General features: G+C 39.4%; 1 protein-coding gene across 4 annotated transcripts in view; it reads right to left on the minus strand.

Annotated features, from left to right (window-relative positions):
• MFSD6 (major facilitator superfamily domain containing 6) overlaps positions 1 to 23,079 on the minus strand; it is a 68,223-nt gene that overhangs the window by 14,552 nt on the left and 30,592 nt on the right. For all 4 annotated transcript variants that reach the window (XM_031038383.2, XM_081813957.1, XM_006726965.3 and 1 more), the window contains exon 3: positions 2,976 to 3,073. In XM_031038383.2, coding sequence (XP_030894243.1) covers positions 2,976 to 3,073 — 98 coding nt within the window. The remainder of the gene's footprint in view (positions 1 to 2,975; positions 3,074 to 23,079) is intronic.

The following is a 23,079-nucleotide window of genomic DNA, read 5'->3' on the forward strand; positions in this document are numbered from 1 at the left end:
GCAAGAATACTGGCCACTAAATATGAGAAAGATCATGGGAAAGAAACATCCTCACAATTCCCAACAGTATCCAGTAGTCTTACCTTGATCCCCAAATGGATACCTGCAGAGCCTCCTTACTAGGGGCCTAGAGAGGAGGAAATTTACTTCATCCCCATCTCATCTGCTAGTTATTACCAACATGACCTAAGGAGACAAATGCTGAGATGATGATCAAAAGCTCCAAGGAATGAAGGATAACAAGGAATCCTCCTTTGTTAGTTACATATAACCCAAAAGAGGAAGAGATGGGCAGTGGAAGATAGGGAGTAAAGTGCATCCCTTGTCTCCTCCCCTTCAGTTGCCCACCAGGTGATACTAGTTCTTGTGGTGTTTTGGGGAAGAGGCAAGGGGTAACAGGATGAAGAGATAGACTCACCTCTATTTTTTTAAGAAGACTGGTGTGGCACTGTTTGGGAATCAAAGAATGGAAGTGCAGACTATTCAGTGTCAAGATCATCAATGAAGAGAGCCAAAATCCGACTTCCTAGCCACCACCCCATTGAGACTAGGTCTTTGGTAATCATCAGTAACAATTCCAGTCAAGGAATTAAGGAGCATCTATATCATGACAATGGGATCGTCCCATAATTAAATCAGTGTTTTGTCATCATTGTTCCTTGTCTTTACCATATCCTAAGTAGAGCTGCCTTAAGCACAAAGACTTTAAAGTCATTTGGACAATATGTGTAAAGGTAGAAGAATCCAGACTGGCAAAACAAACCTCTTCAGTCAGAAGTGTATTTCTGTGATGCAGGATTTATTCAACGTGGGTGATCCACTATTTTCTGTGGGATGGGTATGGGTCTAACAAAGGCAAGGGATTTTGTTTTTGTTGTACAACCAAAACATACTAAGCACTCACTTCTGCCAGGGAATGAGACGGTCTCCTCCAGTCTCAGACACAAAGAGCTCTTAGAAGTGTTCACAGAGTCCTCTATGAGACAAGGAGTCTCTATGTATTTACAGATACCCTTTCTTACTTGCTTCAGATCAGTAACTAGGTTTCTACTGGCACAGGGGAAAATAAAATGAACCACAGAGGTATAAATTGTAGCCTGCCACGGGAAGCAGAATGCCTGTTTGGATTTCAAACATGGCCAGCTCCCTAAATGCTGGGATAATCGCCCTGAGGTATCCATAAATATTTAACTAATGCCACGGCATACACTTTGTTTCCCTGAAGTTGCCACTCTCCTTTCTACTTCTTAGCTTGGGCACATGGCTTTCTGGCATCTTCTGTATGCCATAGTGGATTCCTATGCACCCTTCAAAATCCAGCTCATATGTGATTTTCTGGGGGGCATCTTTCAATAATATCTTTATCATTCCATCCCCTACTCCTTCCAAGGAGCTTCTTCTGTGTTACCTGGCACATTTTTCTGATTCCATCTAATACACTGTAGTAATTATGTGTTTACACATCCAGCTTCCACAACAGATGGTGGGGCCTTGGGGCCTAAATTAATATATTATTTTTTATTACATTTTATTGCATTTATGACATTCCCAGCATGCTGCCTGACTCTTGTAGCTATTTAATTTATCTTGGATAAATTAACAGGAAAAAAGTTTTTTGATTCATAACAGCATTTATTTTTTTTCCTCTTATAAAATTCCTTTGTTGTTCCTTTAACCATTTCATGTAAAAAGCTTCTCTCTTGCTCTCTTGAGTCATTTATGTCCTTTTCCATCTAATTCATATTAAATTAAAAGGAGAAAAATATATATATGCATATATTATTATAATGTCCTTCTAATTATTATAAACAACCATTTATTATAAGACCAAATTTCCATTTTCTATTTTAAACAAAATCTCCTTTCACCAATTATACCATTGCATCAGGCCTGAGAAGAGCACCTTTAGAGTATGTATATATTTTAATTTTATAATGTGAATAAAAATTATCTCCTTTCAAGAGGGATGGGTTTTTTTTTCATTGCCACAATGGGATTTGATGAATGAGCTTGCATTTTGTACATTTTGTTTAGATGTACAATAATGAGTCTTTCATCTTAGATATCATGATGAGAAATTACGTTCATTGTTTTGTTTCTTCAGTTTCTATCCTCAGGTTTAGGGAAAATGATAATGGCAGTCTATAAAGCTAATGAAATTGTATATAATCACAGACTATTTAGTACAATTACTGATTTAGGAGCCTGGGACATCCCAGAAGACCTCAACTCTGATAATGTTGTCCTAAACCTTTATTTTAATCATCATGCCAACCACCAAATGGTTCAACCAAGCAGTTAACAAGGGTCTTCAGTATATAGTCTAGATTATATGAGCTAATATGGCAATGAGCTTTGTATAGAAATCCAAGTTTTTATTGCTCCTAAGCCACATGGCAAGAGCTTCCTAGAAATTTTTTTCCAAAGTTATCTGTTGAAGGGAAACAGTCCAGTGAAGCAAAGAGAACTCTGGTCAGGATATTTGAGCAAAGATTTAAAACGTTCATGGGAAAATAACAGCTTGACTATAAAGCTTTAGTTGTAAATCACTAGATGTGATAAAAGAAACTGAAGAAACAAAATAATTACGACAACCTTTTTTTTCAATATGTACAGTTAACCTACAAACACCAAAACACTGAAGTCTTTAAAAGATAAATCCTTTTATACTTAAAACTACCTTTGGATGTATACACTTAACAACTGTACATAGAGTTTATTCCAGAGTTCCTTTTTTGTTAAATCACAAGGGTGTAAGACAAATTCAGCTTTGTTTGGCTCAACAAACACAGAAGACTCAGAGTAACTGACGAACCAACCCCCTGATGTCACCTCTTCCCTAACAACCACTTCAAAATCATATAAAACAATAGGTCTGCCCTTCCTTTCAGAGTCAGATGCTCAAGGCCACTAAACTTTTACATAGTCATAGCTTAGTCAGGTAGAAAAATAATTCATTCCAGCTGTTAACTTACCTTGAAGAACTTCCATGGGGAGAACAGTCCAGGCATTTTCCAGGTAGGAAATATAAATATAGCGAGCTGTATTGCAGGCCAGACCAATGTAAAGAACCCTTAAAAAAACAAACAAAGGGAAATAAGTTGAGGCCCTGTATGAGACATAAAACGTGCAAATATTAAGTACATTTTCCCCTGTCCAAACCATCCATTACCCAGCAGTGTTCAAAATTAGGAGTCGGGAAGCTAAAGGACAACTAAATTTAACCATGAACTCTTAGGAATAAGAAAACTGCTTCTAACATATCTGTCCTCAGTCTTTTCAAAACCCTTGTTAATATAAAAGCGAACATCACCCTTCCTGAAACTTAATTAGCACAGCCAATGCTTTTTTAAGACAGTCTGGGCACACTGCCATCTGTAATGACATTACAGGCTTCCTTCCAGGTGGCTGTAGGGTAAATACGCCTGGGATTATAGCTACTTCACTATGACGGGGGAAGGACAGGATAAAGATGAGAACATGATTATGAACGTGCTCTCGCATGCAATACCCAAGACACCACGGAGTTTTATAAGGAGACTCTCAAGGTCATCAAAAACTATCATCCAATGATGAATAATAAACTATTTGGAAATCAAATACTTTTTCCTATCAGTTCAACTGATACATCTTCATTATTTAAAAAATAAATCCATGATATCATATGCTGACCAAACTAATAAATATATATCAACATCGCTTTCCCCCTCACAAACACCACCACCAAAATTATGAGAAAAAAATAAAGACCTTAAGTGGTGCATCCAAGCATAGGGTTACATTCTCTCATTCTGAACTGGATGAGCTGGTTTGGAAGCAAATGGTGGCTGCTTCTTTATACAAAACACAACAGGATGGTAGCGATTTCTCTTTCTAGTTTGTTTTCCATTTTCTGTTAATCTTCCTAAGCATAATGCTTTTCTTTTTTTTTTTTTTTTCTCAATTCAAGTGGATGAAAACTCAAAGGTAAAAGAAATAAGCCAGTAGGACAGTCAGTGGTATTTTCCTAATCTTGCTCAACTACATTTTTATATTAAAATCATTCCAGTAAACACTGTTCTCTTTTCCCAACCTTGAATCAAGGAAAGTAAAGCTTTGAGGCATCCAGCTGGTATTAACTGCAAATATGGAATAGAAGGATGGGAGAAAGACAAAAAAGGCTTGAGGGGCAGAGATGGGATAGGAAATGGATATTAAAAGGGATTTAGGAGATCTTCAGTATTGAAAAGTTCTGGGTTATCATATTCTGTGGACATTATGTTCTTTGTACTGGTATGTTTTGTGGAAAAAAGTATATGTTCCAATCCTGTTGGTAAAAAATTTCCTGAACAAACTAGCTACAGATCCATCAACCAGGGTCCCTCTGCTAGAAAACAACAGCAACAAAAAAAGCCCATAGGAAATTAAAGTGCAAAATATACTACACAAACATACAAGTTACACAAATCTATGCCTTCTTTTTAAGTTCTAATCTAGCTCTGTTAATGACCTTGATATAGCCTAACTCAGGGGTCAGTAAACATTTCCTATAAAGGGCCATACCATAAGTAGTTTAGGCTTTGTATGTCTCTTGCACCTCCTCAACCTTGCCATTATAGTATGAAAGCAACCACAGACAATATGTATATGAATGAGCATGGATGGCTGTGTGCCAATAAAATTTGAATTATGAACAGTGAAATTTAAATTTCATAGACAGTTGACCTCTGAACAATGCAGGGGTTAGGGGTGCTGGCCCCCTGCACAGTAGAAAATCCACATATAACTTTTGACTCCCTGCAGAACTTAACTACAAGTAGTCTACTATTGACTTACCAATAACATAAACAGTCAATTAACACATATTTTATATGTTATATGTATTATATACTGTATTATTAAAATAAGATAGAGAAAAAATGTTATTAAGAAAAACATAAAGGGGGCGCCTTGGTGGCTCAGTTGATTGAGTGGCTGCCTTCAGCTCAGGTCATGATCCCAGGGATAGAGTCGACCCCCCCCCCCCGCCCCGCACTGGGGGCTCAGTGGGGAGCCTCTGGGGAGCCTGTTTCTCCCTCTCCCTCTGCCTGCCACTCTGCCTACTTGTGCTCTAATAAATGAATAAATGAAATCTTTAAAAAAAAAAGAAAAACATAAGGAAAATACATTTGCAGTACTGTACTGTATTTATTGAAAAAAAAATCTATTAGTGGACCCTCATAGTTCAAACCCATGTTGTTCAAGGGTCAACTATAATTTTTATGCATCACAAAATATTATTATTATTTGATTTTTTTTCAACCCCCTAAAAGTATAGACACCATTCTTAGTTCTGGTACATATAAAAACAGGTAGCAGGCCAGATTTGGCCCATGGGCCGTAGGTTGCTAACCCCTGATCTAGCTCATTAGTTCTTGTTAACTTTGGCTATATGTCAGATTTACTCCAGTAACTATTAAAAACAACAGATGTCCAGGCCCATGCTAGTCTCGATAAAGATCTCTATGGTTTATTCAGATACTAAGCCAGAGTGAAAAACCACTGGTCTAGCTCACTCTAAGCAGCTCCCACTAATACTTTCCCATAATTCCATTACAAAAAATTTTGATAATACCTCTTCCTTGTGTTCATATTGCATCTCCTGAACCTTTCTTTTGAGACCACCTCTGAATCAGTTATCCTGACAGGTGTTGTTCAATGCAGACCATAATCCACAGGTCCTAGCCTAAAAGTAACCCAAAGACAATCAGCCCAGTTTAATAGGTTGATTGTGCTTTGCCTTCAAACCTCTACCATATGGAATTCAGTCACTGGAGTCTATAACTTCTGGGACCCTTAGGTCTCAGATTGCCATCAAGAAGCCAGGTGGCTATCAGCTTGATATCTTTCGCCCCTGTCCCACATTTCTCATCTCACAATTGATAGGACCAAACAGATGCCTTACAGGAGGAAAGGGAAACAAGAGGTATCCAGGGCAAGTTACTCAGTTTCTTCCTGTATCAAGCGGAGATAATAACATGTATGGTGCAGGCTTGTTGTGATAAATGCAATACAGCGAATCACCCAAATAGCACTCAGAAAATCGCATCATCATCATCATCATCATCTTAAAGAAAAGTATCCGAGTCCCCTTTTGTTTTCTGACAAAAGAGAAAGGAGCACTAGCATTTCTTCCTCACCAACCATTCTGGGGCAGCCAGTGGCTTCAAGAAATCAGCAAGGGTAAAATTGGGAGCAGAAAGGAAGGCAACATTTTGATCTATGAAAAGGGAAAGAAGTAGGTATGTATTTATTAAATAGTCACTTAAAAGTATTTCAGCAACCTAAGAATCTCTTTAATACCTGAATGCGACATTTAAACTGAGATACTATTCATCGTTACGGGCTGAATTGTGTCCCTGTGAAATTCCTACGTTGAAGTCCTAAGTCCTAACCCCCGGTACTCTGGAGTGTGACTATGTATAGAGATAGGGCCTGTAAAGAGGTAATTAAGGTAAAATGATGTCGGATGGGCGGGTCCTAATCCAGTATGACTGGTGTCCTGGCAAGAAGAAAGGGAACAGGTCAGAGACAGACACAGAGAGAAGACCAGGTAAAGACACTGGAAGAAGACAAGCCAAGGAGGAGATTCCCTCAGAAGAAATACAATCTGCTGACACCTTGATCTTGGACTTTTGGCTTCCAGAACTGTGAGGAAATAAGTTTCTGGTTTTTTAAGCCATCCAGTCTGTGGTGCTTTGTTATTGCAGCCCTAGCAAATGAATTCATGCACACTCATGAAATTAGGGATTTGCTAATAAAAAGAAATTTGGAACGTTTTGCTAATCATCTTCTGGACAATTGGATTGTTTATACTGAATATAGAGCACATGTTCAGAGGCCTAGAGTATTCTTGAGCACAGAGAGGTCTGGAAATACAGAACAATAGGGTGAAAAATGCTTCTCAGTGAGATACAGATACCTATTGAACACCTAAAATAAAGAAGTTCGGAGACAACATTATCGCTTTCCTATATCACAACAGGAAGTAAGTATAAAATTAGGCAAGAAATAAAGGCAATTTTAGAATAGGTTGTTGGTATAAGTGAACTTACCTATAAAGAGGAGGAACAGAATTGGTAAGAAGCAAATGATTTAGCAGAAAAGAACTACACCATGGAAAACCCAAATCACCTGTCAAATACCTTGATTCTGTATTTGAGCAAAATATAAAAGGGGAAGAAAAAGTGCTTATGACATTCTAATTTCTTATGTAACCACAATTCACGGTATTGGCAGGACAAATTGGTGGTTATCTTATAATAAAACTGGTACTTTTTTTTTTTCAGACACAGTATTCAAGATATAGTTATAACTGTGATCCATTCTGCAATTCCTTACAAAGTGTAGATTAGTTATGATGCCCTACTTTCCAGTTTTAACCCATCTATAATGTGGCTGAATACCCCCTGAAAGTCTCTCTAAACCACAATGAACATGAATTTTGCTCAGTAAACATTATTAAGACACCATGTATGTTAACCATAAACCTCAAGTGTTTGTAGACAGGGTGTCTGAAAGATATAAGGAGAATCAAAGTCTAAGGATTTATGAAGAGATGAGTGAACTTCTCCAGTCCAGATCCAATCTGGAAATTAGTCTTTATTCCAGAGACAACACAGGCTATGAGCCTCAAAGAAACGACCCACCGCAGGATTATCAAACAATACTCAGATCTGAGAGACAAAAAAGCAATACCACACAAAGGGATCCCATTCTCAGCCAAATGAATTGGCAGCAAGCATTTACAAAGCCTCTACTGGAGAGACCTAAAACCTCCTCAAAAAGGAAAAACCACTAAATAAAAACAAAATACCCTGGATGAGGATTGTTTTTAGCAATCAGAAGTGGAGTATTTGCAGATAGACTGAAAATTCTATGCTACCTGTGTTACAAGCCTGCACACAAAGATGCACGCATTCCAATGCACAGAAAGTGTTGCTCAAGGGCCCAGTGGGAGATGAAGATAGACTAGCAACAAGCTAAGATTCAGAAAACATTTTGAACAGGTTACAAACCACTTGGACAATTTCCTCAGCTACATCTGGCTGGAGTTTTTAGCAGTTCCTAATGAGACAGAATTGGTCATTTATACGAGATAGTTGGAGCAGAGTCTATAGTCTGCCTCATGTATGATAAAGAGTATATTTTCTGTTTGGTAAACAGTATATGGTCTCACCCCTAAATTGGGTTCCATTATTCCTAGATCATCCTTTTATAGTCTATATAAACTTGTGAGTAAAAAAGACTCCTTCAGATATTGTTACAGATGTCTTTCTAAACCAGGCAGACATCAGCTGCTAATAAGTCAAGATTTTGGAGCTTAATGTAAGCGTTTGAATGTAAGCAATGCCCTCCTCCCCAAGAATGAAGCTTATTTCAGGCATAACCACCAATTTATACTGATGACCTTAAGAAGATGAGGTTTCCTATAGTCATTAATTTTAAAAAAGGTAGGAAAAAATATATCCAAGCTCTCTAGAAAATAATTAAAATATAAGGTTTAAGCCTTCAAAGAGTTAAATGTCAGTCTAGAAAACCCATGTTTTCTCATATCCATCTCCCTCTTCCCAACCAACCTCCATTAACATTACAGTGGATGTCCTGCCAGGATTTCTCTGCCCCTGTCTAGCAGAGTAGGTTTTTATCATCACTATCTGCAATCTCCTGTCCTCTCTCCCCCTTCTTGTTCTCTCTGTGTCCTTTCCTGCCATCCTGTGTTCCATTCCCATGGCTCACTGGTTTGAAAGGATCATCGCTGGCATTTTTTAGAATTCCCACTCTAAGGAAGTGACCCAAGCCACCATCATGGTATACTCTTCTCATGCCCCAGTGGTAGCAAAAGCAGCCAGATAGAGGGAAGGAGATGTGGCCACAGTCAGTGACCTGAACAACATGTGGCAGGAGCTCCCACACCTCATGCTCAGACCAAGTACTTACCTAGAAGTGCCAGAGCTGATAACATACCTGTCCTTGACACAACTTTGGGCACTGGCATCTGTGATTGTAAGAGTCCATTCTTGAAAGGGATCATCCCTTCCAAGAAATGTCTCCAAATGTCTCTAGGAACAATTGATCCTATCTCTTCCTGTTCTTCCGTTATACTATTAGCCTATTTGTTTCCATTAGACTATTTGTCACAGTCTACACCTTGCACACAGAAGATTGTGAGTTCCTGGGAAACTAGGAAGATGTCTTTATCTCTGTACTCAAAAGGAGCCTGCCTTGCTCAAGTGCTCAATGAACCTATAGTAACACAATTTAATGTAATCTTATGTAAATAAAATAGGACAGCAAAAAGAAGCACTGTTTCTCTTGCGGGATTGTAGGGTAGTTCTATTTTTAACTTTTTGAGGAAACTCCATACTATTTTCCACAGTGGCTGCACCAGTTTGCATTCCCACCAACAGTACGCAAGGGTTCCTTTTTCTCCACATCCCTACCAACATTTGTTGTTTCTTGAGCTTTTGATTTTAGCCATTCTGACAAGTGTGAGGTGATATCTCACTGTGGTTTTGATTTGCATTACTCTGATGATGAGTGATGTTGAGCATCTTTTCATGTGTCTGTTGGCCATCTGTATGTCTTCTTTGGACAAGTGTCTGATCATGCCTTCTGCCCATTTCTTGATTGGATTATGTGATTTTTTGGTGTTGGATTGTATAAGTTCTTTATATATTTTGGATACTAACCCTTTATTGGATATGTCGTTTACAAATATCATCTCCCATTCAGTATGTTGTCTTTTAGTTTTGTTGGTTGCTTCCTTTGCTGAGCAGTTATGTATTTTTTGATAGTCATATGACAATGGAGATATAAAAGGTGAAAAAACTGTCAAATTAGACATAGGAATGACAACCATAAAAAATGTGGGTTAAAACAATGAAAAATTAAAAGAATTCAGCTCTGAGGTTGTTTTGAAAGTATCTTTAAGTTCGTGTTCCACATTAAGGAAACCAAAACTGATAGAAATCATAGATTATACATTTGGTTTAACACCAATCAGCAAAATTGTTTTCAAAGAAAAAAGTCTGACCCTATATCAGAAGTTTATCAAATGCTTTTATATTTTTGTTTTAAAATATTTAAATTTGAATATGTTACGTTTTATCATCAATCTACCAACCACTAACTCCTTGATGCTGCCATCTAAAGCGAGCCAAAAATCACTACAGAATAGTGAGTATAGCATTCTAATATTTATGTCAGAGAAGGAGAGTTGCACATATGTGTATGCACTTACATGTGAACAGAATATCTCTGGAAAGATACACTAAAACCTCATGACACTGACTGTCTCTAGGGAGGAGGACTGGGAAACTGTGTCTCAGGGGTGGGAGAGAGACTTTACTGGATATCTTTTATGAATTGAATTTTTTGAATTTTTGAATTTTTTCCCATGCATATATCTACTTTCTTAAAGAATGAACAGACGTCAGTCACTATGTTTCATGTAGCTATAAATAAGCACAGTAAATGATGTATGATGTTTGACCAATAGTTCTCCAACCTGAAGGGATCATTATCTGGTTCTCTATTTTGGCTTAAAAATAATATGACATCCTAGCTAGTATTCAATATTATTTCTATCTTTTGAACTTATTATGAGATCAGGTGTGAGTAAACCATATAGACATACAAGTAGTTAAGAAAAGCACATGAACTAATCAGCACTGCCATTATTGTATTCTTTCTAAACAAAGGAAATGGCAGTCTGTAGAGACACTCTTAAGAAAAGTGCTTATTTGCTTCAAGGACCACTTGGTTCATCAGAAAGTATATGTAACACAATGGGAACCTTTGAATCAAAGCTTCTAATAGAAACAAGATTCCATTATAAAACATCTTTCCTGTAGCTTATTTGGCACAGGAAATGGGTTCCATTAATGAAGGTTCTGCCCAGCTCTCTGTCCTCCAGTCTTGTATGCTCTGTGTAGGGTAAGGTCAATTTCATGTAATGTTGGCTGGATTTGATCCCCAGTGCTTGGCACACAACAGACACCCAATAAATATTCATCAACTAGAGGGAAAATATGAATACAAAGAACATCACTCAACAAATATTTATTGAATACACTTGTGCTAAGTGCCAAGGATATGGTGGTGAACAAGATATGAACTATGCATGTATTATGCTTATAATTTTGTGTGTGTGTGTATACGTATACATATATATATGTATACGTATACACACACTTGGTTCATCAGAATATGTGTGTGTGTGTCTGTGTGTGTGTGTGTGTATATATATATATGAGATAGGTATGTGAAAGAATGAATTGGCCTATAAAAAAGACCTAGAATTAGGATGATTAAGAAAATGGATGCCCATATTTGGCACCATTTTTGATTAATGTTAATAGGCTATGGTTGAAGATACATATTTAGTCATTTATATGAACAAGCAGTAGTTCCAGTGAACAGCTGTCTGTGGTTTATTTGGGGCATCCTGAGGCATCAGGCAGTGGATCTTCAACACACGTGCACAAGCGGTAACAGGGTTCTTGGGTACCCACAGGCCTATCTCACTAGAAGGGGAAGAGGTGGCATCCATGCCACAAAGCTCAAAGAGTCAGTGGCACTCCCATGTCAACCACAGCACAGCCAAGGGGATCACCAATAGAGACACCAGGCTGCTAAGCCTCTACCATTAAGCAAGTGTAGCTAGCTTATGCTCTGTCCTTGTACAACAGAGCATAAGAACCGTATTGTATGTCAGAAGAGTGAATGGAGGAAAAAGACTATTCACTTACCTGTGGGTTTTTTTTTTTATGTTAGAAAAAGAAAAGGTGAAAGTGAAGTCTGAGCCTCTGTTGGTCTTAAGTCATTCTTTATTTTGTTGCCTTCAAATATTTCCTCTCCCAATGATTGTTAAGCTAAGAGTCTAATTATGAAAACCATCAGTTGGGTCACTGTGCTGGTTCCTGGCCATATTTACATCTCTGTATTGTTCCTTTAGTTATTCTGTCTACTTTTTCTTAGGTTGTGTATATCTCCAGGTAGAAAAATAAGGATGTTCAAAACAAAATAGAACCTTCATTAATGGAACCCAACTACTTGGAAAGCACAATATGCTGTTTTATTATAGTTTCCATTTGAGGAACAATCAAATGACCAAACACACACATATGCACACACCCCATATAAATTTTTGTTTAAAAATTTTCCATGAGATGACCTGACGTATATATAAAATACAAATTCTGTCATTTCCAGACAACAGCCACTGACATTTGGTATAGCCATTAATTTGAAAAAGGCCTCAAGAGTTTTAGTTTACCCTAAGCTAAATTTGAGAGAATTAAACAAGTTCATCAAAATTCAGGCTGAAGGAGTATCATGACCAAACCAAAAGGAGATAATAGTCTCACTGTTCTTGGCTTTGGCCAGACCACAGCAGGAAGTGGTAACAATTAAGAGATCACTGACAAAAAAGGAGTCAGAATCAGGAGGGGAAAGAACAATAGGGAGTCTGGGATAAGATGCTTTGTGGAAAATGCATGAGAGAACTGGAGAGGCAAAGTTATAGGAGGGGACATTCAAATGTATAAAGGCCATTTCTGTTGAAGAGGGAATGGGCTGTGTTAACCACTTGCGAGCAGTCAGTACAACAAAAATTGTTTTAGCTGCAAGCAGAAACTAAGAGAATGCAGCATTCTCTCTTTTCATCTAGACTTGATCCTGGACCTGCCTGGGACCTCCAGCTCAGGCCTGAGAAGCCTACCCTATAGGAGACAGAGCTGGGAGATGAAGAAACTCAGGTTCTGATTGCATCATTGGAGCCCTCGTTAAAGCTACACCTACAGCCATTTGCTAGACTTCTCAGTTAGACAATACATTCCCTGTTTAGCTTAAGCCACTCTGAGTTTTCTGCCTTCTCAAGTGAAAGAGTCCTAAGTGACACAAGATCTTGGCTACCCTGGGAGGTAGCAAGTTCCACATCACTAGAAGCGGCCAAAGGCTAAGTAACCATCTGCCAAGATTAGGGGGAAAGAAACCTAAACTGGGATCAAGCTAGGCCTATGTGACAGTATTAGTTTGCTAGTTCTACCATAACAAATACCTCAGACTGGGGAACTTAAATAGCAGGATTGATTTTCTCACAATTCTGGAGTCTAGAAGTCTGAGATCAAAGTATCAGCGGGATTCGTTTCTCCTGAGGCCTCTCTCCTTGCCTTGTAGACGGCCATCTTTTCCCTGTGTCCTCCTCACCTGGTCTGTCCTCTGTGTGTGTCTGTGGCCCAGTCTCCTTGTCTCATAAAGACCCCAGTCTACCCTAACGACTTCAGCCTAACTGAACTACTTCTTTAAAGAGCCTATCTCCAAATGTAGTCACATTCTGAGGTGCTGGGGGTTAGGACTTCAACATATGCATTCTGGGGGGACACAATTCAGGCCACAATAATGACCTCCAAGGATACCGACAATTCCAACAAAATTCAGTAAAGAATGCCAGTGTTTTACTCAAGAGCTCTCTAGTCCGTGGACCAGAAATAAAATGTGTGACAGCAGTGGTAGTTTCCCTGGGCTTCTTTTTTTTTTAAAGAATTTATTTATTTATTTGAGAGAGAGAGAATGAGAGAGAGCGAGTACATGAGAGGGGGGAGGGTCAGAGGGAGAAGCAGACTCCCTGCCGAGCAGGGAGCCCGATGCGGGACTCGATCCCGGGACTCCAGGATCATGACCTGAGCCGAAGGCAGTTGCTCAACCAACTGAGCCACCCAGGCGCCCCTTCCCTGGGCTTCTAAAGTCAGAGTGAGGCTGCACCCTTAGAGAAGCATTGTTCGCAGTTTGTACAGCCCCATCTGACTATATTTATTCATTTATGTTATCTAGGCGATTGCTCTTTACTTTTCCAGCGGTTGAGGTAAAGTGCAGGGCTTGGCCGTACAGTGCTAATTAGCGCGTCCCTACAGCGGGCAGCGCAGTGGGGCGTCGGCTGCGCCCCGGCTGAGGCGGTGGAGTCCGCGGCACGGACATCCTGCAGGAAGATTTTTCTCAGGAATGCTCAGAACGGGCCTGCTTCTACTGTAGGGGTTCTGAAAAGATCAAATAAACATGTAGAGAAAAACTGCACAATACTGTGCAGATGTGTCAACTACCATCGAATAAAATGCAAATATTTCAGCAAGGGCAGCCAAGTCTTTTACGGATTCTTTCTGAGCCAGTCCATGAAGAAATGTCAAGGTTTAGGATTCTAACTTCCATTCAAGTCAACTGGCTTTCCAGAAAGAAAATCCTCTCTGTAGTTCCCAGCGACTGCTATCATAAATCATATCGCCTACCTCTGACTAGACGGTCTGTCGGTCTGTCGTCAGGACATGGCCTGGATGAATTTGCATGAATGGCTTTGTGCACATTTCTGACTTATCAGCAAAAGCCATTCGGATTCGGAATCTGCAGAGGTGGGGGGTGGGGAGGGAGCACTGAGGTTTGCTCTGTGGTTTTTCACATACTAAACCAACCACAGTAGAAAGTTAGATCATAGAGTCCGATCTCAAAGAAGCCACGGCATCAAGTCTAACCCTCTTATAGAGACAAGGAAACAGAGATCCAGAGAGGCAGAACAGGGCCACAAAATCAGTCGGCCAGTGCAAGGCCAAAGTCCCTGCCCCCTTGCCTGACGTCTCTTTTGGTAGATAAGAACAATGTGCTGTGTTCCTGCATGAAGTCAGGCCTGGACAAGGGCCTGAGAAGTGCCTCTGCATTGGACGGGCAGCAACAGGGCCTGGTGGTGTCAGCGTGGTCATGCATCTGGTAACAGCTGTACACTTGGATCAGGGAAGTTGGATGTATGTTTGAGTTGGCTTTAGAAGACGGTTAACATTTTAAACTTTGATGAATCATTGGGAGGAATGGCATAAGAGGAAAGCAATAAAGCAAATGCCAGTCAACAGCTGTCCTGAAATATCCTGGATCACAAAAGAAAAGTTGACTGATAAGCAAAATTTTGTTCTGAGATAAAATGGGCCAAAAGCCCATTTCTGCCAAGGTAGCCTGAGAAAACTCAAGTGTCAGTGGTGAGGGAGGACACAAGTTGAGCCAGGATTTCTGCCCCCCAAGCAGGCAGACTTTGAAGTCAAATAATCAGAAACTGGCTATCTGGCTTGGGCTGGGTAAGGAACAGAAACTAGGGAGGGGCACCCCCCCCCACACACACCCCTAACAGGTTTGTGAGAGGAGAGCAAAGACAGGGGCTGTCTTAAGAGTCTCCATCTTGGTTCGGTCTGACCACAGACACAAGCTGCATTCATCAACACTGTGGATCTCTAGAGGGGCCTGGGAAATCTCTGAGATGGGCTCAGCCCACCAGGGGGTTGAAAGGAGCCCTGATCTTTTCCATTCCTTGATCCCTGAAGTAGCTCCACAGAAGCCACTGTGAGGAGTCAACTACCCTAGCAACACTGGTTTTGAGTCATCACCCTCTCTTTCTCTCTTTCTTAAACTTTCACTGGCTTTCAGACTTAATTCAATATAATCCCAACTCACAATGCTAAACACCTTCCCTGAAGGGAAAATTAGGTTATGGCTTTTTTAAGAAAGGAAAAAATGTTGCAAAAACAATTACAGTATACTCCTATCCCAAACTTATTAATACATTTTTATGACTAGAAATTTTGTTCTATTCTTTTATAAAATAGGGAACTCTAACTGAATATTAGATTTTGTTCAAACCCACTCATTTCTGTGACATTAAGGAAAAAAGGAGCATCAACCTCAGTGGCCTTGAGACCTCTGCTTGCTGCAGGCCCCTCACCATGCCTAAGACCTCATACTAATATTTCTATAATGTTCTCCAGTTCTTTAGCACTTTCCCCACTTAGTATCTCATTTATTCCTGCCAGTAATCTTCTGAAATAGAAAAGGCAAGAGTTATCATGAGTCCTACTTTATAGCTGAAGAAATCAAGGCCCTGAAAGGTTAGCCAAGTTGCCAGGATCACAAAGCTAAACAAATCGCAGAACCAAGACTCAAACTCGAGGTCTTCTGTCAAATCCCACACCCTTCCCATAGTCAGCAGAGCTCCTCCACCCTGATCATAAGGCTTTGAGGCAAAGTGAAGGAAATCTGAAAGGTGTTCTTTTTCATACACACACAAAAATTAATGACCATTCTACCTTAAAAATCTTGTTTCACAAAAATTTGCTGTGATATTCTACCCGTATTGGAAACATATTAGATTTGTAACAAAATCTCATTGATAGAACTAAGAATAACTTAATATTAATAACTTAGTAGTAATGAAAGAGTATTAGTAATTAATAGTAACTTGATTAAGAGTAATGAAGTAATAATGAAACCAGTCTTCATCTACTTTGATGGATGCCAACATTATTATCTGATACACTGAAAAGTGTTTGGGATCTATAAGCCAGAGACCCCGGCTCTATCTTACTCTACCACTCAGCAGGGTAAACCTTGGGCAAATCATAGCAAATCTGTTCCTTCCTAGGCATGCATGGTGGTTCTGCCCACCCAACCAACATATATGCTACCAGGAATGAGTACCCATGCAAAACATAAGTTTGTCACTGCCTGACTCACTCCCACAATCATCCCAATGTTAAGCCACAGGGCCCTCCTCCTACTCTACTCTCCTCTGACTCTTAGAATCTTTGGGAATCCCAGCCCTCTATACGCACCTAAGGCTCTCCTTGCTCTATCTTTTAGGATACATGTCTTAGTCACCATAGGCTACCATAACAAAATACTACAAAATGGGTGGCTTAAACAACAGAAATTTATTTTCTAACAGTTCTGGAAGCTGGAAGTCTGAGAACAGGGTGACAGCACTGTCGGATTCTGGGGAGGACTCTTCCTGGCTTACAGAAGGCCACCTTCTCACTGTGTCTTGCCATGGCTGAGAGAAAAAGCCAGAGCAAGCTCACTGGTGTCTCTTTTTATAAGGGCACTCACCCTCATGATTTCATATAACCTTAATCACTTCCTAAAGGCCCCGTCTCCAGATACCATCACACTGGGGGTTAGGGCTCCAACACATGGATTTCAGGGGGACATAATTCAGTCCACAGCAACAGGCTTCTTGTTCTTAATACCAACGCTCTCTGACACAATTAGGAACATAGCCTGGGGCTCCATGAACCCCAGCTGCAGGTTTTCAGGTGCTCCACCCCAGACCCCCAGGGAGTCAACATGGTCTTTCCATCAATGGAGGATATCCGGCTCTCATCAAGCCACTGTAAAATGAATATAACAAAACTTAACTGTTTTGTAAGGTGGATGTAACAATAAAAATATTTATGAAAACTATAAGTTGTGAAGCCTATAATATTATTTCCCTTTATTTTTATTGGTGATCTAGAAATTAGAAATGGAAAGAGTGATTTTCTGATTTAACCTAATTAGAAAATAGAATAAAATGGTTCCCTTTAAAAGATACAAGAATCTTCTCTGTGGAATAATGTATATTCCAGCTATCAGCATTCTTGAGGGAAGGCAATAAAAAAAATAATCCTACACTCAGACATGTATATTAAAAAATAATAATTGATTTGTTTGCCAGTCTTGGTTTGCTTCCTTAGTTTACATTGCACTTATCAATCAACTTATCAATTTTCTGTGCAACTTATCAATTGCACAGAAAATCACACCGAAGCCATTAGGCTATTTTGGGCATCAAATTCCCTCCAGTAGTGTGTTTCTCCAGTCCCATAGAAATGCAGGGGCCACCATTCCTAAGGGTGAATGGAGGTTCATCCTAGGATGAAGGTCTTGAGTTATGAGTGATTAACATCAAGAGAACATTAGGGATATATTTATCAAGACTTCGTGTTCTGACTTTAGGATATAATTTTCATCCCCATCTTAGAAGCACTGAACTTGTCTCTTTTCAACAGTCCTGTTCTGTGTCACTGCTTCCAGAGGTAACAACGAACGTAACATGTTCCATGTTTGGGGTGGATGATTTTCTAAAATGCATTTACTAGCTGGAGGGAAGGGAGGGAAGTAGAGGAGGAAGATGGTTACAGAAAACTTCAAATCATGGGATGGAGCTAGCTTTCCTACATATATGTCAATGTTTCCCAAAAGACATCTCCAGCCTCATCCTCTCCTCCAAGATCTAGACTTATAAATACAATTTCCCAATGGGCATCTCCACTGTCTCATAAGATTTCTGTAAGTTCCATACTCCAGAATCCTCTTCCCCCTCCCCGAGATCCTTCCCTTGGTGAGTGGCACCACCACCTATCTGGTATCCAGTTCATAAAATAACTTTTCCCTTGCTGCATCTATACAAAGTCCTGCCCCAAAGAACTCTCACTTTTATTTGCTTTACTCTTTTCCCATTTCCAATGTCTTAGGTGCCTACGTTAACATTTCTGTATCACCCAATATTTTTGTTTTATGGTCTTCCATGCTATGTGAACCCCATGAGAGAGGTGCCTTGTTTATCTTGCTCAACGCTGTATCTTAGAAGAGAACCTGGTCTTTAATAAAGACTTCCTTTAAGAAAACACTGAGTGAACATAATATTTAATTGTGAATTAACTCCATATGATACACAGTCATCATTAGAAACATTAGTTTTTGCCACTTATATTCAGTGTGAGTTTTATATTACTCTCATCCTCACACTACTTGAAGGCAGCTAATCTGGAGAAATAAGAATTTTATTGGGGGGGGGATGAAAGGAATAATTTGAGAGAATGGGGCATTTTAGAGGAATGGAGATCTTACCAGGAAGATATGGGAGATTGCTTGAGACAGCCGAAAAAGCTGTACTGGACACTGGTCATTCAGAATAGAAAAAGGGAAGACTAAGAGGTGAGATCGGGTTGCATCAAGGGACAAAGTACTTGCCGCCCTACACCTGTGCCCATGAATCTATAAAGTAGCTAAGATCAAAAATAATTAAATAAATAAAGTAGCTGAGATCATGAGCTTTGGAGTCTGAGTGGCTTGGGTTTGAATCTTACCTCTGCTATTTACTAGCTGTGTCACCATGGGCAATTTGTGTAACCACTCTGAACCCCTCCTCTCTACTCAGAAGGCCGTTAAAAGGGTTAAATGAGGGCTTGGAGGTAAAGCATTTAGTATAAGCCTTTATAAGCACTTTTCTGGAGTAAGCCTTCAAATGACAGCATACCAGCTATTATTTTTTTTATATCATCCTGTAGTTATATTTTTTGTTAAGGTTGGAGATTTTTAAATTTTAAATTTTTATTTTTTGTTTATCCTCTAGATTGTATGGCTATTCTGAAATTTTGAAGTTGCTAAAAAAACAAACAAAAACAAAACCAAAACCCGAGCCCTTCATCTGGATTGGTGGAAAGCACTAAATCAACAAAGGTAGTGTATAATTACCAGCTTATGACTCAGGAAGAAAATGACTCAATTTCTCTGTAATTCAGAGAATGAAGTAAAATGGGCCCCTTCTAAACTAGAGCAAGGTAAATAATGATGATAAATTCGCCACCCAGGTGGGCATTTAAAAACAAAACAAAACAAAACATAAAAGCAGAAATCTGTTCACATCACCCCTTGCTCAGGCTCGCCAATGGCTCCCACTCTCTTAGACGTGTAACATGCTATCTCTTAATGTGGCCCTCAAGGCCCTGCAGTAGCCCTGCCCACCTTGCTGACTTCCTGTTATTCCTCATTCTCGCCTCATGCCCTTCATACTTGTGGTTTCCTCTGTGCCACAAGTCTTCCCTGGGTGGCTTCTATTCAGGACTCTGCTCAAATGTCACTTCTTCAGAGAAAGCCTCGCAGCCTGCCCAAGCTAAAACAGTCACCTCTCCTCACTCTGTGAATCCTCATCCTGCATTATTTTTGCCATATGTCACTCATCATTATTGGAAATAAAATAATCTGTTTACTGCTTATTGTCTATCCCAACAGTTTATTAGTCCCATGGAGAGCCTCTGTTATATCCCCAGGGTCTAGAAAAAGTGCCTGTCACCTAGTGTGTGCCTAACAAATACTTATTGAAGGAGCCAATTAAAATTCTATAAAAATTCTTCAATATGAGGATAATTATATTGGATTCACTACAAGTAGACAAGCTTTCAGCTATTTTCCAATAGAAAATCCAAAAAAAAAAAAATTCTGCAATACATATATCCAGCACCAAGAATGGAAAATTATGAATATTTTTCCATATTTCCTTAAAAAAATAAAATATTACAGATAAAGTGGAGGTTCTCCTTGTCCTCTTTGTCCCCCCGCCCCGTCCTCTCTTTTCTACATCCTGTCCAGAAAACAAGGGCTAATATGGATTTGAAATGTATTTTTTCCTCTCCAAATGTAAATGTCTTTCTATACATATAGGTGTACCCATAAAAATGTGTTATGAGTTTTTTTTTTTTTAAGATTTTACTTATTTATTTGAGAGAGGGCACATGAGAGAGATTAGGGTTAGAGGGACAAGCAGACTCCCTGCTGAGCAGGGAGCCTGATGCGGGACTTGATCCAGGGACTCCAGGATCATGACCTGAGCCGAAGGCAGTCGCTTTTAATATGCATTGTTAAAATGTGCATAAATGTACCAAGCTACGTCTCATTCTGAAACTTGCTTTTTTGTCCATTCAACATATTTTTAAGAGCTTTCCATGTTGACATATTGATCTAGTCCATTCCTTTTAACTTCTACATAATCTTCCATCTTATGACTATACTATATTGAACATAGTCATTCTCCAATTGATGGATATTTAGACTGTTTCTCTTTTCCACTGTTAGAAAGCTGCATAGGCAAGTAAACATCCATGTACATGTCTTTCTGCATGTGTGTAAGTTTTTCCAGATAGGTGTATACCTTACAATGCAATTTTCAGGCCATAGGAAATGTCTAACTTGAGCATACCCTGCACTGCAGCATCGTCTCCACGGTGTTGGCTAGGTAATGAATTTGTAGGAGCTGTCTTTACTCTTGCTGGCGCACGCCCTGACAATCATCACATCAGCCTGAAGGTGAAGGGGACTGGCTGTAACCACAAGTTACAGCTTATATGGAGTGAGTTCTTCTCTCTTTCACTCAGTGCCTCAGTCAACCAAAGGTAAAAGAGAAAACAAACCAAATATGACATCAATAAATAAAAGCCCTGGATTCACTTATACTACCTTTTGTTCTGAACTATGAGTGGCTCAATTAACAGTAATGCTGTTATTAACAAGTCAGCTTGGTAGCTATAATATGGTCACATATTTCTTTCCAATTAGATTCTCAAAAGTAGAAGAATTTATGATCAAGAGTTGAAAGGGAGTAATTTGGTTTTTATAGTCCTTTGAAAAGAACAACTTTGTAAAGAATTACTCCCAGATTACTCCCTTTCAACTCTTGATCATAAATTCTTCTAACTTTTGAGAATCTACAGCTTACAGTTTTTTAAATAATGAGAATCTATACTTGCTTGAAATAGCTCTAAAAGGCTTTTCCTATAAAAATGGATATCAATGTCTTTGAAGGTAAAGTGGGAAAGGAATAGAAAAAATAGAAATCTATCACATATAAATAATGACAGCAACAATTATAACCATTCTGTATGCCAGCTATTTACAGCTCTAAAAAAATGGCACTAAGGAGTCTATAAATAATCTAGTCATCATAAAGTAGGGGAAGAAAAACTCAATTTGACCAAGATGTTTTTGAGAAGAATGTTAGTTTTGAAAATCACAAACATTTACACTTTGCAACCTTAATGATATGTACATTTATGATACTGTATTAAGCTCCTCTGTTTTTATCATCTTCAGTGGCCCTTGTAGTGACATAATATATCCGAAGATTTACAAAGTAGTAATAATTTTTAAAAATCAACTGAACTCCTAACATACGCCATTCACTGTGCTAAGCAGCTGCCATGTTTAAGCTCATTTGTCTTCATTTAAACCCCCCAAAACTAAGAGGTAGGTACTAATAGTATTCCTACTTGCACATGACAAAACAGAGATGCAAAAACTTATATAACTTGTCCAAGGCCACACAGTTCCAAATGGCAAAGCCAGGCTCTGAACCAGGCAATGTGACTCCAAGCCCATGCTCATAGCCGCTATGGAGCACTGCCTTTCATGAATAAGGGCAGGAAGAAACCTTCCCCTTGAGAAAGCAGCATTTCCTTTCTCTACTTTTCTTTCTTTCCCTTTCTGCTCCTTACATTCCTTCTCCCTTTATTTTTCTCTTTCCCCTGTTTATGTCTTAGGTCCACTTTATAAACACTCATAGAGGGTGTCTGGCTCAGGTGATGACATTGGAGGGGAGCTCAGGAAGTCATTTCCTCCTCAAGTAAGATGTGGAAAAAGGTTACAGTAAATACCATACCACACACTTCTCCCAACACAAAACATTCTTGAGCATGAGAATACCTACTTTAAGCAATAAAGCATAGACCAACATTTCAATAAGATCAGAAATTTGGAATACAGTCTTGGAGACAACCATAATTGATTTTCCTCGGTCCATTTCTCTTCTTTGACCACAAAATTTCCTTGTTGATCTTATCCGTGTTCACAGTTTGAACTGTCCCAGATCGGTATCCCTTGGGAATACAGTTTAAGCTTCAAGCTTGTAGTAGTCAACTATCTGTTACGCATTCACATCTAGATATTCCAATTTCAAACTAAATAAACCCAATACTGAATTCAGATCACACTCCCCCAAATCTGTATCTCCCCTTCCTGAATTTCCTATTGGTTTTAGTGGAACCACCACACCCAAACTGGAAACATGGGGATCTCTACCTCATTTCCCACATCCAAACCATTCTGTCAATTTTACCTCCCAAATCCATCCCTTCCCTCCATTTCTGTTGGTGCTGCTATAGCTCAGGCCTGTATCACTTCTCCCTGTATTACCTCTTCCTGTATCACCTCTCCCTTGGACTATTTTAAGAACCTTCTCAGTGGGTTCCCTACTTCAAAGTTACCCACTGCATTGCAAGCAAGTGCAAATCTATGGTCCTCCCCTGCTCTGAGCCTTGCAAAGGTTCCCTAATGCCTCCAGGGTGAAGTTCATGTTCCTGATCCCAGCACCCACCTGGCATTCAAACTGCCAGTCCTCTTAGCGCTAGTCCCTGCATCCCTGGCATTCTCTAAGCCTAA

The sequence above is a fragment of the Leptonychotes weddellii genome, chromosome 3 (assembly GCF_054177405.1).
Source record: "Leptonychotes weddellii isolate Sample4059 chromosome 3, ASM5417740v2, whole genome shotgun sequence".
Classification (NCBI taxonomy): domain Eukaryota; kingdom Metazoa; phylum Chordata; class Mammalia; order Carnivora; family Phocidae; genus Leptonychotes; species Leptonychotes weddellii.